At 45.9% G+C, this 19,169-nt stretch overlaps 1 protein-coding gene across 1 annotated transcript; it reads left to right on the forward strand.

Annotated features, from left to right (window-relative positions):
* Window positions 1-3,475: 3,475 nt before the first annotated feature.
* On the forward strand, window positions 3,476-19,120 carry LOC142589535 (uncharacterized). The gene is made up of 5 exons (XM_075700961.1): window positions 3,476-3,643; window positions 3,781-3,824; window positions 4,112-4,177; window positions 5,065-5,122; window positions 15,706-19,120. Exons 1-5 carry the CDS (start codon window positions 3,491-3,493, stop codon window positions 17,215-17,217), a joined length of 1,833 nt encoding a protein of 610 aa, XP_075557076.1. The 5' UTR covers window positions 3,476-3,490; the 3' UTR covers window positions 17,218-19,120.
* Window positions 19,121-19,169: the final 49 nt, after the last annotated feature.

Raw genomic sequence — 19,169 nt, forward strand, 5'->3', positions numbered from 1 at the left:
ATATAATCCTGGATGCACGATCATCGGAAAACCTTTTTTGAACAATCGGAAATATCTAAAAGTTATTACATTTCATTATTGTAACTTTCATCACAACGCTGCATTTATCGAAATCATAATTTTTGCAACATTTCCATTTATATATATATATATATATATATATATATATATATATATATATATATACGTTTTTCCTGTATTTACTCATATTATCGTGTTCGTGTGGCTGTTCTGTGTGTGTTTGTGTGCGCGGTATGGTTCACCAACGTGATCGAGCCGCTTGTTGTCGTTGTGCGTATGTGAACTTTGGAACTGTTGTCACTATAATATTTTCTCTATTCCTTGAGTGACGCTTTCTTTTTTCTTTTTTGAGCTCATCTGTGAATTAATTGAGAGGAAGATTAGCCGGCGTTGTCTTACGTCTCGTTGCATACGGTTATTCAAACATAAATGAAATGCATGCTGACGCTTGTAGCATTTTCCCTAGACTCTGATTCATAAAGCTCCTGATGGGTCCGAGCCACGTGTTGATTTTGATGTAAGAAATGAGTTATATGCGCTGCAGTCGCTACTGTCTTGTATAAGGTATTTCAGATGACCATTTCTCGTTGTTGTTTTATAATCTTGTTGTGTGATTTCCCCCTTTAGTTGGATACTTTGCTACATTATTCTTAATGAAATACCTATATATTGTTACGTGAAGCCGAATACTATTTACAATTTATTTACAGGTAAGCTCACGGAGCCAAAATGGCGACGCTATATCAAACCGGCACACACGTCGTCTTCGTCCTCCTCAGTGCAGCCAGACTGTGGCGGCTGTTCCGTAGCAATATTACTCATGTTTTAGGTTCTGCGCAGTGTAGGGGTCGAAAAGTTTGCCAGCCTATACAGCATGCAGCTTTCTTCTCGGCCCTCATAAAGTGAGAATGGGAAATAAATTCAAATAACTTTAGAAAACATTGGCCCTATGTTTCCCGATGAGCGTCGAGGTTAGGCTTGGTTGGGTTCAAGCGAAAAAAAAAGGACCCGGACCCAGCGAGCGGTCGCACCGGCGGGTCAACAACAGTGAATGACTCCATTCAGAACGAGGCACGACTATACGCGGATGCTTACGTACGACTAACATGAAAGCAAACGCTGAAATTTATCGTCGCGTCATAGAGATATGAGCGTCTTAGTAAAGAAGTGTTACAGGAGGAGGTCTCAAAGAGAAAACTGCCAGGAAGACGTCCTACCCATACGACATTCATTGATTATAGGGCAGGTGAGCCTAAGCCGTTGGCATACAAATTATATTTTTAAAAAACATAATAGAAACAAGCAGTACGAAAAAATACCATTAAGCACAGATTTAAATATATCAGTAAGAAATATACGTTCACCGAGAAAACAAAAAGGCAAAAGAGAAGCAAAAAAAAATTTCCGCGGTTCAACGCCAAGTTTGTCGAGCGATAGAACGGTTTTGCTTGCTTCGGGAAAGGACACAGACGCTGCTCGGCGCCGTCAGCGAGTGCCGCATCTGCAATAGCACCACAAGACAACACACAGTCGCTTCTCGGCACAGCAGCATCGAGCGAATTGACCGTCGTGCTGGAATTAATGCTAGAATTGGCGAGAAATTCTCCTTCAAAATACATATTAAAAAATTATAACAATATACAAGTGAACAATGTACAAGTTACACAAAAAACACGAATACACACAAATATATAACGGTGCTTGGCGCACGCGCAATGTCATATTCAGAAAAGCTTATTCCTTGTCCTCGTTCCTGCTACAAGTATTATACGTAGATCAGACGAGGATGCCGTCTGCACATAACGGACTTGCAGAGGCACAGCAACAAGCCTATAGGAACTGGCGAGAGGGTTGGCTTAGCTTTGCAATTCAGCCAACGTGGATGCGAGACACTGTTCCAGAAATGCTAGTCGAGACACGCACACACGCAAAATATCTTACAATGATGATTTGTGCAGCAGCCGCGATCGCAGTAATGAGTTCAGTGTGCGTGAACAAGGAATCGTTATTCCCTCCTGAAAGAATAAAAAGAAAAGACAAATTGAGTTTAATTTAGTACGAAATGTTTGTTTCTTCGTGAGCGTCATGCGCGAGCGTAGACATTTGGGCCCCGTTTCCAAGAAAGTCGTCAGCGCGCGTCCAGGGTGCGAGTGCGTTTGTGACGCTTCACAATGCGACGGGCTGTACGCCGGCCGTGGTGGTTTGGCGTACTCGTCCTTCCCCCGCTACATTTTTTTAGGTTGTTTTATTTGTACATATATACAGTGGCCATTTAGCGGGGCTGTCGCAGGAGTGGGTACATAGTACAAATAAACTCTTTCAGAGGAAGTAAACATGTATTACAAGAAAACAATGCAACTTAAGGTCAAATAAACGAACATAAATAAACAAAGACGAGCAGACCAATGAACTATGTCCTAAAAAATTATCTTGCCAGTAAATAATGTAGTTAAATGTAAAAATAAAAGGATTAATCTAAAACACTAAAAGGCTACTGTTGTTTAGCGCTGCTTTTTATTGCTCGTAATCATGAACCAACCAGCCCAAATTCGTACTCTTCTGCATTAAAAGTTCATTGGGCAATGACCGAATGCGGCCAGATATGCGACGTTTAGTACGTGACTGTTTCTCTGGATTGATTTTTTTCTTCCGGTCTTAAAAAATTTCAAGCCGCTGATGTGCACGTGATACACGAAGAAAATTAAAAGACGATGTTCGATTTGAATGAGAGCGTGCAGCAGGAGGTCGCTCTGGTTTTCTCGGTCGTTCGAGATCGCCACTAGAAATGCTTGGAACAGTCGTGAGACGTATATATGTCGTATATTTTCAGGAAATATGTTCTTCTGGCCTGCCTATTCTCTTCCTTATCGCTATCCACTTCAATATGTACAGCGCAGGAGAATTTTTGTAAGTCGTTGCTGGATTCATTCGCGAAATTCTTCTGTCGTAGAGACAGTTTATGTTTATTCGTAAAGTTTGTTACGCGTTTCCTATATAGTTCATACGCGCACAACGCAAATAAAGATTGCGCAAATGGGAAACGCAAGAAAAGCAAGAAAAAGGAAGGCGCCGCTTGGCGCAAAGAGGACAACAAAAAGAAAAGGAAGGAGAGGGCGTGGGGGGGGGGCACTCTATCGAACCGCGGTTCTAGCGAAACCTGAGAGAACCCCAGTCGACGAGCTCTCCTTGTTTACACCGTGTACGTTTCGGCCACAACATTTTAGCATTGAACGTACCCGCGTTAAAAAGCGAAATGCCACCGCTTCGTTCGTACTGCGAATCGAGAACAGCGCTTTCTGCAAAAAGGAAAAAGCAGCCGACGTGAAAACGGTTTTGTTTGTTGTCAGCAATAGTTTTCCCTAGCGCCGCTTGATGGCAGCACACGTCTCGCCTCTTTCTTCATCGCTCTATCTCTTGCTCTGCTTGCGTCATCAGTGACGTCATCAAGACGAGCGCGGTGCCTGCCGGGATGTGCGAGCCATCCACAAAGCCAAGCCGGGAGCGACGGAGGAGACTACGTCGCACACCGCCTTCCAAGTACGACAACGACGTTATGGAGCTCTCGTCGGTCGGCGAGCGCGTTTTCGCCGCCGAGTGCATACAGAAGAAGCGAATTCGCAAGGTATGCACTGTTACCGAGGCGACGGCAGGCAAAACACATCGCGACTGGGCCTTAGTGCGTTATAGTGCGGGCCAAGTGACTGAGGGGGGCTGCTACGTCCGTGTGACTGATCTCGCATCTTGCTCGTTTTCTTGCAGGGCCGTGTCGAGTATTTGGTGAAATGGCGCGGCTGGAGTCACAAGTAAGTGTGAACCCACCGTCACCATGCGTTCCCGTGTTCGTTGCGACTGTGTGCTGCCGGCGCGATGTTTTCGTTGCACTGCGTGTTGTAGCCGAAGCGCGCGGCGCCACCATGTTTTTCTCGCGTCGTTGTGACGGCTGCAGTCCCCCACTACCCTCCCTTCCTGCTTGAGTTCGGGGCCGCATCGGGCGTTGCCTATAAAGCTGGCACGTTTAATTTGGTGATTTTCGACCCTCAGGCACCTTTATTTTGCCATTGAGCTGACATGTTGGCCGTACTCGCCGCAGGTACAACACCTGGGAGCCGGAGGAAAACATTTTGGACGGGCGGTTGCTGGAAGCCTTCGAGAGCAGGTAAGAGAACGAGGGTATTTCATTGGCGAATGTGGAAAGGGGATCTCGGGGTTCGGTTCGCTTCTGCAGCGCGCGGGGTCGACTCTCGCCTCTGCGCCCGCAGGACCGGTTCCCTTCCTCACTCATGCCTTCTTTCTCTCGGGTTTCTTTCCACGCACCCCCCCCCCTTTTTTTTTTTTTACTTGTTTTTAGAGGACAAGTCTGTTGCCCGCGCGCGCGCCTTTACCGTCTCTTTCAATATGGCGGCTGCCTGTGCCACTCGCTACGTGATATACGCTGCCGAACGTTGCACTTACCGCGATTTTTTTTTTCGTAGTTTGTATTCCCGAAGGAGATATTACTTCCTGTGCCTCTGTAGCATAAGCCACAAAGAAAAAAAAAAAACGCGCCTGTTGTAGCCGTTCCTCGACCCCAACAGACTGCATGATGTCTCCGAGTTCGCAGCGCCACTCGGCGTGTTTAGGGAAGTGACATCCCTGAATGCTGCGAACGAGATGAGGGATGCACGTGACACGTCCCACCAGTTGACAAACTCCGGCCATCTTCTTCTGTTGACTTCAAAACTTGTTGGCCCTCTAGTAGTGCGGTGCAACCTTTGTGCGAGGATCGATATTTCGACCAAACTTTTTCCGGAGCCGGCATTTGCCCGTGACCCAAGAATCGTTTTGCGCATTATCGTCTTGTGTCCGAGTGTTGTTGAACATTACCACGTGGTGACGTCTCAACAGCGGTTCGGATTTTTTCTTGTGTCGCGGTTGACATCGTCGGCAGCATGCGGCTTCGATCTCGACGTTTGGTCTAGTGAGTCACTGCTATCAGCAAGTGCGTCAGCGCGTTTTGTAATTACGCACCGTCACTCACCAGCACTTTTATTTTTTAACTTGCAGCCAGAGAGATTCTGGATCGGGCAAGCGAGGTCAAAAGTCTAAGAAGGAACGGAGTCATGTGAGTACCTCGACTTGCGAGTTTGAAGTTTTCGTTGCTTGTGTTTTAGCGTTTGCCCTGCTCTAATTAACTTTGTTTTCGCCGCATCCGTGTGGCGTGAGTTGAACTTGGCATGGTGCCTAATTGAACTAGTTGGTAACAAAATTTATGCATTTGTACAAAATATCAAACACAGTCCCAGCCTCCTTCCAACAATCTCAGTTCTTTGTTAGATAGAGCCGCCAATGCATACACCCTCTTCTCTAGCCATTTGTGCTACTTCACTAATTGTACGTGTCTGCTGGTTCATTTACTTGCAAATGACTCTGGTCCGCTGTATATGAAGCAGGCAATTGCAATTGCACAGGGTTTTTTGTTTTATTTATGCGATGTTTTGATATGGTGGGTTACTATCTATAAATTTAGCATACCTACCAGGCATGCATGCCTGCCAAGTCTTCCAGTTGTATAGTTGGTTGACAGTAAAATCTCACGGAAATTGCAGCTGTGGCCTGTTTCTATCCACATTCAGTGCTTTCAGGCCATATTAGTAACAAAATATGCAATCCTACCAGCTGGAAGTTCATTGCGCATAGTCTAGTTAAGAAAATAGTAGGGAACCCCATACAAGGTCCTGAATATTGCACTGCAGTCCTGAGTATTTCACTGCGCATGTTCAAAAAATGGTTTTGCGCTCACCACTGCACTATTCTTCCTGAAATTTTGCAGAATGATCACATTTTGGTGTCTACTTGGTTTAGTGCAATGCTTAGCACAGTTAGCCTCGTTTTTAAGAAAACAGCGCACATTTGCCTGGACCTATGGGCATGCGAGCTGCAGAGAGCAGTGTTTCAGGGAGGGCTGCTGCATGTTGCCCGCCCCTGGAACAGGCGGCTGCCCTCCCTGAAACGGTGCTTTCTGCAGCTGATGGCAGGCGGCGACGCAAGTCTATGCTTGCGCCTTCGCTTTGTGTCCTTTATTTTGTGCGGACAGCTGTCTGGTTGAGTAACGGGGCTGATTTCAGGAATTGTGATCAGAGTTCCTAACTTGGTGAGCTGATCTTGATACCAGTGCACAGTATGCATCCTTCCAAGAGTGCCAACGTGGTTTGCAATGTGGGCTGATCTTTCTCGCTTGTTTTCCTGCCAGAAATGCTTACTCTTGCCAGATTTTCTGCATCCAGGATAATAAAATGGTTTTTCCACAGGGTGATGAGTTTTTTTTTTTTTTTCACTTTTTAATGTCTTGTTGGTCACCAGCAATATTCCGAAAGGCATAATTACTCCCCTGATCATTCTATTATTTTTTTTTAACTTATAGCTAGGGTTCCAAGGTGTGCAATAAGTGTATAATACTGTGTTTCTATGCCCTGAAACACTTAGAAATGTTGAGGAATTGAAAAAAAAAAAAAATTCTCGTGTCCAGTTACAATTTTGAACTTTCACAACTTTGTGTAAAGGTAGAAACATAAAACAATGTTTATTGGCTTTCCTTGAGTATTCAGGAATACATTCACGTAATTTAGCTTGCTTACTGTAGAATTCTTTGCCAGTCATTGGCAAATTTGGAACAGGAAAATTTGTATGGAATGCAATTATGTACAGAAAAACCAGCTGCATATTTGCAACTAGCAAATGAAATTTCCTATTACCTGTAAATTTCCTTCCTCTAGTAGCAATAAAGATTGTTCCGAGGCCCAGGTCCCGCCTGAATGCGAGTATGAGCAAACGTCGGTGTTGGTAATTTTGAGTGGACTTAGGTCAGGCATTGGTATGGTGGCTAGAAGGGGGCAGTGCGATGAGCGGGAGCCATTTGGCTGCACAGAGGAGCGATGAAAGTTGTGCGGATAGCGCTACTTGCAGCTGGTGTACAGCTTTCGAAGGGGGCGCGATGCACAGCCACTAGCTCGCGCATCGCGTTCAGTTTGGGTTGCATTTGAATTTTTAATGTAAAGCGCAGTGCAAACGTCGCAGTGTTTGCAGCTTATAGACGCATTATTAAGAAGGGTGACACTTCTTCGAAGGGCACACAGTGGAAAGAGGCCTTATTTGCAGCACCGGAATGTGCAGCAGATGTTTAGCAGTGCGATTTAAAAAAGGAGTCACATTTGAAGGCCACTCTGGAAGTTTTTTTTTTTTTTTTCCTTCTTCTTCTTTCTTAAAGGGTTGCATGGTGTTAGCGCAAGCAAACGTGGACCGTGAACAGAAACAACTTGAAATGCCAACTTTCAACTTCGGTCATCTGCCGCGAATGTAGCCAGTGGGCACAGAGAAAGTCGTACACACAAGCAGACAAAATCAATGCCAGCGCTGCATGCAACAAACCGGAGAATAACATCACCACATCGTTCAGTTCAATATTCGCGTCCGCATGCGCCAGCAACATGCCCTTTAGAAAGCTTTCCCTTTGTAAAAAAAAATTAAGTACATATGTGGGCGCTTTGGCAAACCTCAACATGCACTAAATATTTTCCATCACTGCTTTTGTCGTACAGGTCCACAAGACGAGAGGAAACACGTAATTACGTAGTACAGTAATCCACATACACACATCAGACCAAGTGTAGCAGCAGGCTCTATTTCACTCTCCTTTAGGTATTTCTGGTGCCCCCTTTGAAGAGCTTTGTCCTTGTTCAATGTGAAAAAGTGCCGCCTAGTTAACACCACAAACTGGATCATTTTTGCAGGGAACTGTTTGCAATGGAGCTTGCATCCCGAAAGCATAAATCTTATCTTTTGAAAAAAATAATATGAATGCATTCTCTAGCACTTCACTGAGCATGGCTAACTCATCTCCAGGTTTACAATAGGCCTCCCCTGTCAAATTTTTGCATGAACAAGCTTTCTGCATTGCATTCAACCGCTTCTCTGGTGACTACTTCCCCATGTATCACATGCCGAAAGGCCTTTTCAATGTACTTCAATGCGAAGTGTCGTTCGCAAAGGATACACTCTGTTGTCAACTTGTCAGCACGTTTGATGTTTTGAGAGTCGCGATCACAATTCACGCTGAGCTGCGTCTTTCGGTGGCCTAAAAAGGGAGGCCTTGGCCTTGCACATTCCATACCAGCTTCTGCAACCATGCACAAAACATGTTCGTGCTTTCGACGCCATGCGGAGATGACGCGTAATCTAATACATAACACATGAACAGTACGATATCGCGCACTACGTACCTCAAAATAATTGGTGGCACATGTGCGACCGATTGATGTGCAAACAAGTGCGGTCTACATGGTCTACATGCTTACGCTTGCCCGGCAGACCTTGCTGGCGCTACACTGGCAAGGGCCGCAGCGCGGCTTGTGCTAGTACACAAGCGCACTTCACTGCCCGTCACACTGCCCCCTTCTAGCACCCATAGTATTGGCGAGTGTCAGTGGACAGGAGTGTTTAGTGAGTGAGTACTGACATTTGTGAGCGAGCACATAGCCTGTGAAAGTACTGGTGTGTACGAGCATCAGCCTATCAGCCGACCTATGCATGCACCACAGCATTAATCGACAGAGCTAGCCAATAAGTGTCTGCAGCAGCATATCTCAGTACAGTAGAATCTCGATAAACGGAAATCGCTTAAACGGAATTGTCGCTTAAACGGAACAGTCGCCTGTAGTTTGGTTGGTTTTGTGGTCACATAACGTAAAAACTTTCGATAATCGAAACTAAAATTTCCGCGTCACCTTGTAAACGGAACCGAAAATGAAACTTCTTGGCAGACCCATTGTCAGCTTTTTCCGGTTCCAGCTGTTTCTTGTTTTTAGTCGTAAGCCTCACCTCGTTGGTAGTCAGCCGTGTTTGCACAACGAATGAGCAGTTCTTTTGTTGTGTTAGCACAGGGCTTAGCCCCCGCTGCCTCGTTCGTGCCATCGTGGTGCCATTCGTGCTTCATTGCTGCGTTGGCGTTTTCTAACGTTTTCTAGCATCGGTGGCCTGTAAGCGCTCGCGAAGTTGAGGCCTAGCCTCTGTTGTCTCAATGGCGGCACAGAAGCGTGCACACCATGCGCTTATGTTAGAAAAGAAGATGGACATTATTCTTGACTTCAGAAGTGGCTCTTACACGAAGTCGGCGCTCGTGACGAAGCACGGCGTCCCGAAAAGCAGCTTAACGAGGATCCTGCACAACAAGAAGCTATGGGACGTCTTCGAAAGTTCGCGATTCGACAAAGCGACCACGAAGAACTAGAGAAGTGTCTAGTGTTGTGGCTTAGGAGAGCCCGGAGCCAGAGCATTCCCATCAACGGACCGCTAATCCGTGCCAAGGCAGAAGAGTTTGTCCTTCAACTCGGGGTAACAGACTTCTTGTGCAGTGAGGGCTGGCTGACAAAAGTTTAAAGACAGAAACGGCCTCGTTTTTCACACCATTGCAGAAGACGCCGCAGCAGCTAATGCGACAGCGTGTTGCGACTGGCGCGCAGGGCGACTTCCGGAGATTATGCATCAATTCAAGGACGATGATATCTACAACATAGATGAAACCGCGCTTTTTTTAAGCTCCTGCCAACGAAATTGATGGCTTTCAAAGGTGAGAAATGCACAGGTGGCAAACTGAGCAAAGAAAGGCTGACTGTTCTTGTAGGAGCAAACATGTCGGGCAGCGACAAGTTGAAGCTGCTTGTGATCGGGAAATCGAAAAACCCTCGCTGTTTTCAGGGCATAAATAATATGCCCGTGACGAGTCAAACTCAAAAGCGTGGATGAAGCAAGCCCTCTTCAACATATGGCTGCACATCGAGGATGCGCGATTTTCGCGGCAGAAGAGGAAAGTACTTTTCCTTGTTGATAACTGCCCTGGACATGGGACTGTAACAGGACTGAAGTCGATTCAGTTGGAGTTCCTCCCGGCCAACACCACGGCACTGTTGCAGCCCATGGATCAGGGAGTTATTCAAGCCCTGAAAGCCCGCTTCCGCAAGGGTCTCCTGCAGAGGATGCTGGTGTGTATGAACCAGAATAAGGAGTACAAGGTGGACATTCTTGGCGCCATTCATCTTATTGCCGATGCCTGGAAGCAGCTGACTGCTAATACTATAGCAAATTGCTTTAGGCACGTGGGATTTTCTTCGATTGACCAGGCATCTGACTTGCAGGATTTGCCTGAATGTGACGGTGAAAATGCCCTTGAGAGGCAGGAGGTAGCAGAGCAGTGTGCTTTAAAGGAAATCCATATGGACTTTGATCAGTATGTGCACATCGATGGTGATGTTGCGACTTGCCCTGAGAATACAGTGGAGAGCATTGTTGCTGAGGTGTGTGATGAAGAAGAAAGTGAGCCAGAAGAGGAATCTGAAGGGGTAGCTACCGTGGAGCCTACCACACTTCAAGGAGCAGAATCAGCTGTGCAGTATCTCAAAAAAATTTTTCTGAGGGAACCAGGATCTGAAATGTTTGTCCACTGCTTAAGTGCCATAGAAAAAACAATCCTAAAGATGCAGTTCCAAGGACTCAAACAAAGCGAAATTGGTGCATTCTTTAGTGCACAGTGATTAATTGTTGCCAAATAAACTTTGTGAGCGCTGTACCAAAACCTCTTGCAGTTTTCTTCCTTTCTGAAAAACTTATCAGGTACATTCACCTTCTAGTGCTTAAAGTTCCATAAAAGGGTATTAAGAGTGCACGCACATAAATCTGCACTTTTGCACATCTCTCTCAGTAAATGGAACTCCTGTTAAATGGAACAAATTTTTTCGGTCCCTTGGAGTTCCGTTTATTGAGTCTACTGTATTTGTTTGGCTTTGACAGTCATCCTCTGATTAGTTCTGCTTTGTTTTTTATTCCTCAATTGTCTCTGCCAATTTTTAAAACTTTCTCCCAACAGTCAGTGAATGCTAACCATCCTTTAACTGAAGAAAACTTAAAATTGGTTCTGTGGATGCCGGGCAAAATTTCTGCATTCCCATGGATGCAGCACCGTGAATGAACAGGAGTAGCACCTTGAATGAAACGGCCATTGAAAAAACATGTATTGTTTTTTTTTTTTCATTCTAAATATTTACCATGTACCAACTAGCCTAACAGAAAACTCTGAAGAGTGCCTTGAAACTCTCAAATTTTGTTTAGTCTTACTGATGGCATCGTCACGATGTGGCGATTTTGTGCGGCTGACATGTCTGCGAAACATAGTACTATAATTGGTTAAAAATGTGCCATTTTATGTTCGCACAATGTTGCTGGTAATGCAAAAAGACAACAGCATTATGTTTTCTAAGAATTCAAAGTATTGATTGCCACATGCAAGGTGTTGGAGCCGTGGGAACAATGCTCCAAGGTGCCGAGCACATGGCAGACCAATGGCCGTTGTTGGAAGCTGTTGTAACTGCAGAAGTGACCCCATGGGCTCAAAGATCGGACAGCACACCGCCCAATCGCAAAGAACATGGAAACTCCATCAATCTGAGCAGGCTTGGCAACCATAGCACATCGGCATCCTTTATGCAACATTGGTGCTCTGTGGCTATTGGACACCACACTATGGCCTCATGTAGGAAAATGAAATGTAGCATAGGGGGTGTATGCACATGACGTCATCCGCTGGGAGCGCTTGGCAGTGCCTGTGGAGGCTGCCATAATTTCGGTTGCGAGTTAGCGCTCCCTACCCGAGCAGGTCTGTGTCTCCAAGTAGAGCTCGAACTCAAAGATAACGAGCTTTGACTTGATGTCGGAGTACTGTCTCGCATGGATCTCGCAGACGTCAAGGATTGCCTTGTGAATGCAACAAGCTTCCTGACCTGCGAGCAATTGAAAGCCTACAAGTCACTAGAAGGCCACAGTTATCTCACTAGCGGCTCGGTACAGCAGCCGTGCATCAAAGCGCTCGCACAACATGGTTGCCTTCATTACAGAATTTACTGCGTGTTGTCCACTTGCATCATTTAAGGTAGCGTTAATGTTGCTCCACTGAAAAAACAAGCCTAGAGAACTAAACAGTGATTCCAGACAGCCTTCATAATTTTTATGTTGCATCTATTCTGCTGGTCTTGCCAAAAAAATGTTTCCCCTCCCAGGTTTGTCAGTCACAGTCATTCAGTGAAAGGCCACTCGCACCATGGTTTCTCGTAAAAGAAGACAGTGAGGTGCTAGCTGTACATTGCACCTGCAAGAAATAAGACAAACAGGGGGCCGAAAGATAGGGATCAGATGTTTGCACAAAAAACACCACTGCCATTTTTCTGATGCTCCGCGACATGTAAACATGTCACAGCTGTCCCGGCGTCTCTGTCACCGCCTCACATATCCGGCTCAGTGCATAGACCCTATACAGAGCTGCAAAAATTGGAATTGAAGGCTACTCTAATTTTAAATGCGTTAAGTCTCTGTGGCCACTAACCTGAGCTTGTGTGTGTCGTCATAATTCCTTTTGCTGTTAATTCTTTGACATAATAAGAAAAGGTTAAGAGCAAAAAGGTAGCGTTAAAAAACTTGCAGGGCCGCTTTAAAGAAACACTACACCATGTCACGATATCAGTAGTCTGGTGAAGTATTCTTAAAAACCTTGAATTCAGCGATTTAGCAGAAACAGTTGATTACTATACCTTAAAAAATTTAGTCACTCTTATTTCTTGAATTTGGCACCAAAGCCTTTGCACTGGTACGTCAGTGTGGCGTCATGGATGCAAAAGTATTTTCTCCTGCTTTGGGCCATTTAGACCGAGGGAATGTTTCCAGGGGCTTGCTAAGCTGAATGTTTGGTCGTTTTTGAGACTTTAATATGGCTTAAGAGAACTTCTTGCTGGGCAAGTCAGTATTGATTCATGCCACTCCCTGTGTCCTGTTGTCCTCTCATGTATACTGTGTTGTATTTTGGCACCTAAAAGTAGGTGTAATGAGAATTTAATGCAGTCTTTTCGTTTGCCATTAAGCAGTTGACTACACTTGAGCAGGTGCTATCTAGCTAATTCAGGAACATCAGTGTGGTTTTGCCACTGGTCTTTCATTCTTGCATATTTTCTGGCTAACCAAGCTTATTTACAATAAGAGGTGATTTTTCTATCGTGAAAACAATTCACTAAAACAGCATGCTTAATATTGCTGCTCTTTGGTGTCTCCTTAAAGGGACACTAAAGGGAAAAATGATACCTTGTGCATCAGTAAATTACCTTTCTACAACACCAAAAACACCACTCTTACAATAAGACGTTTGGTAAGTCATAAAAAGCGCAAGAACGAAATACGGGTGGCGACGCCTACTTAAGTTCCCGCACCTGGTGGCTGTGACGTCTTGGATTTTGATGGCATCTTCTAGGGCCTACTAACAATATATAGTGATACAGGTTGACTACATTGTGTTCTAAAGGAACCACTTATTAAACATGGCAAGTTTCTGAAACCTTTACTCAGCCAACGCGGCCCAATTGCGAAAACATACTTTGGAATCCCTGACATAGCGGCGTCGGAGTTTCGGCACGAAATTCAAATACTGATACTTGGACCTTCATTTCCTCATCTAATAATCAAACTACTTTTTTTTTAAATGACTGCCTGCAGGGTTCTCAAACAATGCTTCATTAGTCTAAACACATTTATTGTTTTGCTTTAATGTCCCTTTAAATAAAAAGTGCTTATTGCCCGTTTCGGTTAGATCTGTTTACAACTGTGCTGTATAAGTTAGCATGGGAGCTGAATGAACTACCTCATCCTGCAAAAGCATATGGAATGTACTGCCATTAGCTAGGTCAGTAAAATAAACTGCCTAGTGCCATTCAGCGGTGAAGTGCTGTCGTCTGTGCTGGATCAATTCCAAGGTACTCGGCTAATAATCAGGCTCATGGCTTACAATAAATTATTTGGACTTTATTTTGTATTTTATACAGAATTGGCGACTCGGCAGGGAAAAAGCTTAATTCGCAGGGTGACTCGAGGTTCAGCCATCTGCACAGCAGTAGGAAACGCATAGGTTGGCATACTCTCATGAACACAATGACTCCTACTTACTCTTCACTGATTTCATAGGCATGGGATAGTGATGAGTGGTGCGATTCCACATGGGTATGAACGAGAATAAGTGTGTATTTCAATGGACATCCGTTTCTTTTTTCTTTTTTGCAGAGGGGGAGGGAATTCCAGCTAGTTAGATTATCTACAAAAGTCAGCATCTTCAGTTTCAGTGTGAATGGACGCGAGTATGAATGCAAATGAGTGTTGAAGAGCAGAAGCATTGGCGAATGCCAGTAGACATGAGTGTGTGAGCATATAGCCCAGTAAAATATTAAGCAAGTATCCACTTACTGTGCCGACTTGCAAGGGCACATTTGCACCAATACTGTTCTGACATTCAACATCTTAAAGATAACCATTCGAAACGAATCAGATCAATAGTGGACAAACAAGGTAGAAAATGAGCTGTGCTACCGCTGAAGTGTACAAATCAGTTGTAGTGGATGCCTGTTAGGCCTATGCTGGGGTGTGGGAAGGTGGGTAGGATGTAGAGAAGGGCAGGGGCAGACATCAACGCCCTTAGTGGCAATGAAAGCTTCCTTGCCACCCCTGAAAGCCTAGATCCGGCCGGTCGGCGAAACCAGTCAAAAACACTTAACATGAGCATAGATACTTTGAGCGCAGTATTTGCCTTTGCCATTCACCCTCAATGTCATCTATTCCAAAGGAGTACTGGTAGTGATACTCCACTTACGGCCTTATGGCGAGCGGGTTCGTGACAGCACTCTGCGGTGGCCACAGTACTTGCACTTTGCAGCTATGTGCAATTGTAAGTGTACAGCAGAGTTAGAGTGCATGCTCACATGCTCCAGCCTGGCCATGCTACGTGGTGCGGCCTGGCTTTGTCCTGCATGAATACTAGGCAAACCTAAATTGCATATTTGTAGCACTCAATACGAAGCCTGTCTAGCCAGGAGTGCGCGCACTGGTGCATCCCTTGTGGATGCTGATCACGGTTCATCATGAAGTGTGGCAGGCATAGTGTACATGTGGTCTGGCCTTAAGTTTCGTGTAGTTCGAGGCTAGTTGAACGTTCAAGACTTATCGTAGCCAACACCAACAACGCCTCGATAAGCAGTGAGGCCAAAGTTCCATACCTACATGGGTGGACGCGGCCAAGCGTGAGCAAACGATAATTGACTCTTGCTTCTTGATTTATGGCAGCCCCATAGTGGGTCAGGTGAAGGCTTCTGTTGAAAAGAGCAGTTGGGAAAAGGGTGAATTTGCGCTGCACTTCCAAGTGCAAAATTTGTCCGAGTTCACAGTAGTGTATGCTCTCCGCGAAGAGTTTTTCACCTAGCAGGAGAGGTGGTTCGGACCCCTTTAATGTTTAGCGACTATCAGGTGTTGCCTGTAGACTATATTCAATTCACGTCTGTTGCTTCTGAAGCATGCTGCTGAATTAAACAGTCGAGAGGGCATTATGCTGATGTCTAGGAAGGTCTTGTTGGAGAGGTCTATATGTTGAGTCTATCCCGTTCTGCGACAGATGTCCAAGAAACATACAGGTATAGTTCACATGTAAGAAGGCAAGTGCCAGTTTCCTGCAGGCTTCTTAGATTTACTGACATCTATCCTGCCTAATTCAGCACTTGTGTAAATGTGCAGTGATCCAAAGTTGATTATATTTCCAGCCTCTCCTAACCTTGCGGCTTTTCCTGACTTTCCTCACAGAGCACCAGCGAGCCGCAGCAAGATTTCCGGCATGACTCCAGCAAGGCCAAGAGCGAGGACGATACCTCCAATGATGCACCTGCAACACCCCACGGCAACAGCTCAAGCACAGAGACAAACTCTGCAGTATCTCCACCGCATAGTCCCCCACCTGTGTTGTCACCTGGTGCAGCAGCAACTGAAGGTAAAGACTGCTCCACAGTGACAGCTGTGTCGCGACTTTCAGTGTCCACGTCGCAATCTGCGACATCACCACAGCAGCAGCCAGCAACTGCTGCGACACCGAAGCCACAGCCAGCTGAGGCTAAGGAGCCGACAGTAAAGCCCAAGCCTGCTGCTGCGACAGTCAGCCCACCAAAAACACTTCAGAGTGCCAAGAGCCACAAAGAACAGGAAGAAAAGGCCAAACCACTGACTGCAGCCAATGCAGATGCCACCCCCAGTCAGTCGCCATCTGAAAAGAGCTCTGAACCAGCAACATTGTCCCCCATCTCGAAGCCAAATCAGGTTGAGGCAGGTCCTTCTTTCCCGCCAGTGTTAGAAGCTTCAAAGAAGCCAGACACCACAACCAAACGCAAGTTAGATGTGAAGCCAACACACGCGTCATCTAGTCCACACGTTCAGGTCACAGCTGTTGTCCAGCAACCACCCAGCAAGATGCCTAGGTTGTCTAGGCCGGTGGATGTGCCTGCAGTCAGCACTGCTGGCAAGCCCCCTCCCATCTCTACAGTAGCAGCACCATTCATGAATGGCTCGTCACCAGCGAGGGCACCTCTGCGGCCACCGATGGCCTTCAAGCCCATCACTCCGCGCCTTGCTGTCAGCGTGACGCAACCGCCGCTGCACGTTCACCACACTCACCCCCCTGCCTCGCACCTGGCAGTGCCCCCCGTAGCCGCCCGCTTGGGTACCGGGCAGCTCGGACCGGCAACGGTTGCACGAATCTCGCGGCCTCCTATTCCTCATCTGACTCCCCCAGCCAGTTCACCATCTCATCAGGTCGCGACAAATTTGAATTCTGCCAACTCTGCCGGTCCTACCCCCAACCCCACTACTGTACCCATCAGCTCCCCTGCCCCTCTTCCTACGCACCCTGTTCCTGCCACAGGCATTGTGGCTCCTCAGCAGCCGGTGCCGTCAGCAACTCCCGTTCTCAATGGCCGCGACAGCGCACCACCTCAGCCAGGCAGCGACCGCGAGAATGTCTGCAAACCAGCAGTGTCAGCCGTCTCACAAGGAAAGCCGATGCACAGTCACAATGGCCAGGCTGCGTCTCCTCCAATGCTGCTGCCACCCAAGGAAGCCAGCGCTGAGCCTGCTGTAGCCGAGCCAGAGTACAGCCAGCTTGCCATCATCCCAGACTTCTGGCAAAAGCAGAGCCCAGTAGTGGATCAAGTCCTCATCACGGATGTGACGGCCAACCTGGTCACGGTGACTGTGCGCGAGTGTCGGACACAGGCGGGGTTTTTCCGCGATCGAAGCAATGAGCAGGCGCCCAAGGACATAAAGTGAGATGCACATGATTTTGGCGCTGCTGTTTATACTCGATTGAGAGTAGGTGTCAAGAGTTGGGCACAACAGCTTGTACAATAAAAAGCAAATCTAAGAGGGTGATCAAAGACACAAAGTGAGCGAAGATGGCAGTGGTTTGTTGCCGCTCGGTGTGAGAGTCGCAGTTTGTACAGTGCTTAGTGAGAAATTCCAGACAGATGACCGTATAGTCCTGCAGATTTGCAAGTTTCTGTAGTTGCGGTGCATCTAATGCTTTGCCATCTTTAATGCCAGAGAGAGTTTTGCCTTTTTGAATGTGAGCAGCTTTTGTCTTGGTGCATGTGTGTACCTTCCTTGAACATTGGATGCAAAACAGGCTGGTTAGGCAGCAAAACATTGGCTGAACGTAATTTTAAGCGCTCGAAAAACCTTCCAAAATGCTGCATTTTGCCCTAGAGGACATCTTGACACTTCTGATATTGGTGAATGCAACGTTTCGTGCTACAATTAGTGAACTGCAATTTTCATTATGTCAATGTACAGTCTGTTGGTATCTGCTTTTGTTTTCCCCTATGTGCTAACATGCAGTTTGTTAAAGTGCTCTTTGTAGCACATAACTCATCAGTCCAATCAATAGTATTTTTAGACTTGGTAGTTTCCAAACCATGCGAAAGTGCCTAAAAGTTGCATATGGCATTCTGTTCATCCGAAATAGTCAGTTTCTTTTCATTTAAGGCGCACAAGTTTCTCTTGCTTCGCTCTTTCTCATCAATATTTCTTTTGAATTATATTGCACTTCTTTCATCACATTTTGTGTGATTAGTCATAATGAGGAGACACTCAATACATTGAGCAGCCAAGATGTCTGCTTTGTGCAAACAGTAGAAGGGTCAATTTCTTTCAGACTACGGCCAAGGCGGAAGATATTTAACCATACTTTGAATGAAACTGAACAGAATTTGCTGCTCTCCTCATGTGTACAGGTCTGGTACTGCACTCTCAATGCAAGCCTTTTCGCTACCAATGCTGGTTGAGCATTTAAATTGCACACATACTGTAGGGGCTTCAGCCATCTGCCACAGTGTCTTAAAGTCCAAAGAGAGGGCACAATGTTCTCTGTAAATTATGTAAGAATGTGTCTGTTATAAACTACACTGCGATCAACTTCTTGGGAAAGGGTGCGGTAGAGGTAACTGTGGCATGCATGCATACTCAGTTTTTGGCCATTCCCCCTCCCCACTTGTGGTGCTTTCTGTTTGGTTGCAGTACTTAGTGCAGAGTTTAGTAAATACTACTGGAAGGCTGTTGATAGATTAGTGGGCTAGCCTAATATATTCTGTTGGTTCTTGTTTTGTTTCGTATTGTCTTCTGAAGACCATGAAGAGTACCTGTTTCCTGAAGTCAAACGTGGCATACCCCAGGTTCAAGAACACCAATATGCAATATCGGATTGCTGAGATATCTTTAGTGCCTTGAGTTCCTTGCCTGTCAAGCAGCAATTGCACGACACAGCTTGGCGAGGTTCATCATGCCATGAAAGCTTATGGTGTCTGAAAGTGATTGACGACAGTCCCTTCTCTTCACCATCATGGTTAGATGGAATTGGGAAAGTTGCATGCAAATGTTTCGATCACACTTAAATGTTAACCTTTCAGCTAATTGGGTGCATCACTACTTGTTGATTGTGATGAAGTATGTCATGCAAACTGCATTGATATCAGTGACAGGGAGCGCTTCATGCCTGCAGCTATGCACGTTTTATGTCCGTTTCCTCTGCTTTCACTGTGAGCACGGCCGACATGGCCTTCTGTACAGAATCACGGAGTGCTTTTTTTTTTTTTGCTTATGTTCGGTTCAAAGGTCATGCCATGGTACAAAAGAATAAATATGGAAATTCTGTGAATAAAAGTGTACATAGACGTGCTTCCGTTGTACCCGTATCCATTTATCGGGCCCTCGCGCTATCTGGAGGA

The sequence above is a fragment of the Dermacentor variabilis genome, chromosome 8 (genome assembly GCF_050947875.1).
Source record: "Dermacentor variabilis isolate Ectoservices chromosome 8, ASM5094787v1, whole genome shotgun sequence".
In the NCBI taxonomy this organism is placed as follows: Eukaryota; Metazoa; Arthropoda; class Arachnida; order Ixodida; family Ixodidae; genus Dermacentor; species Dermacentor variabilis.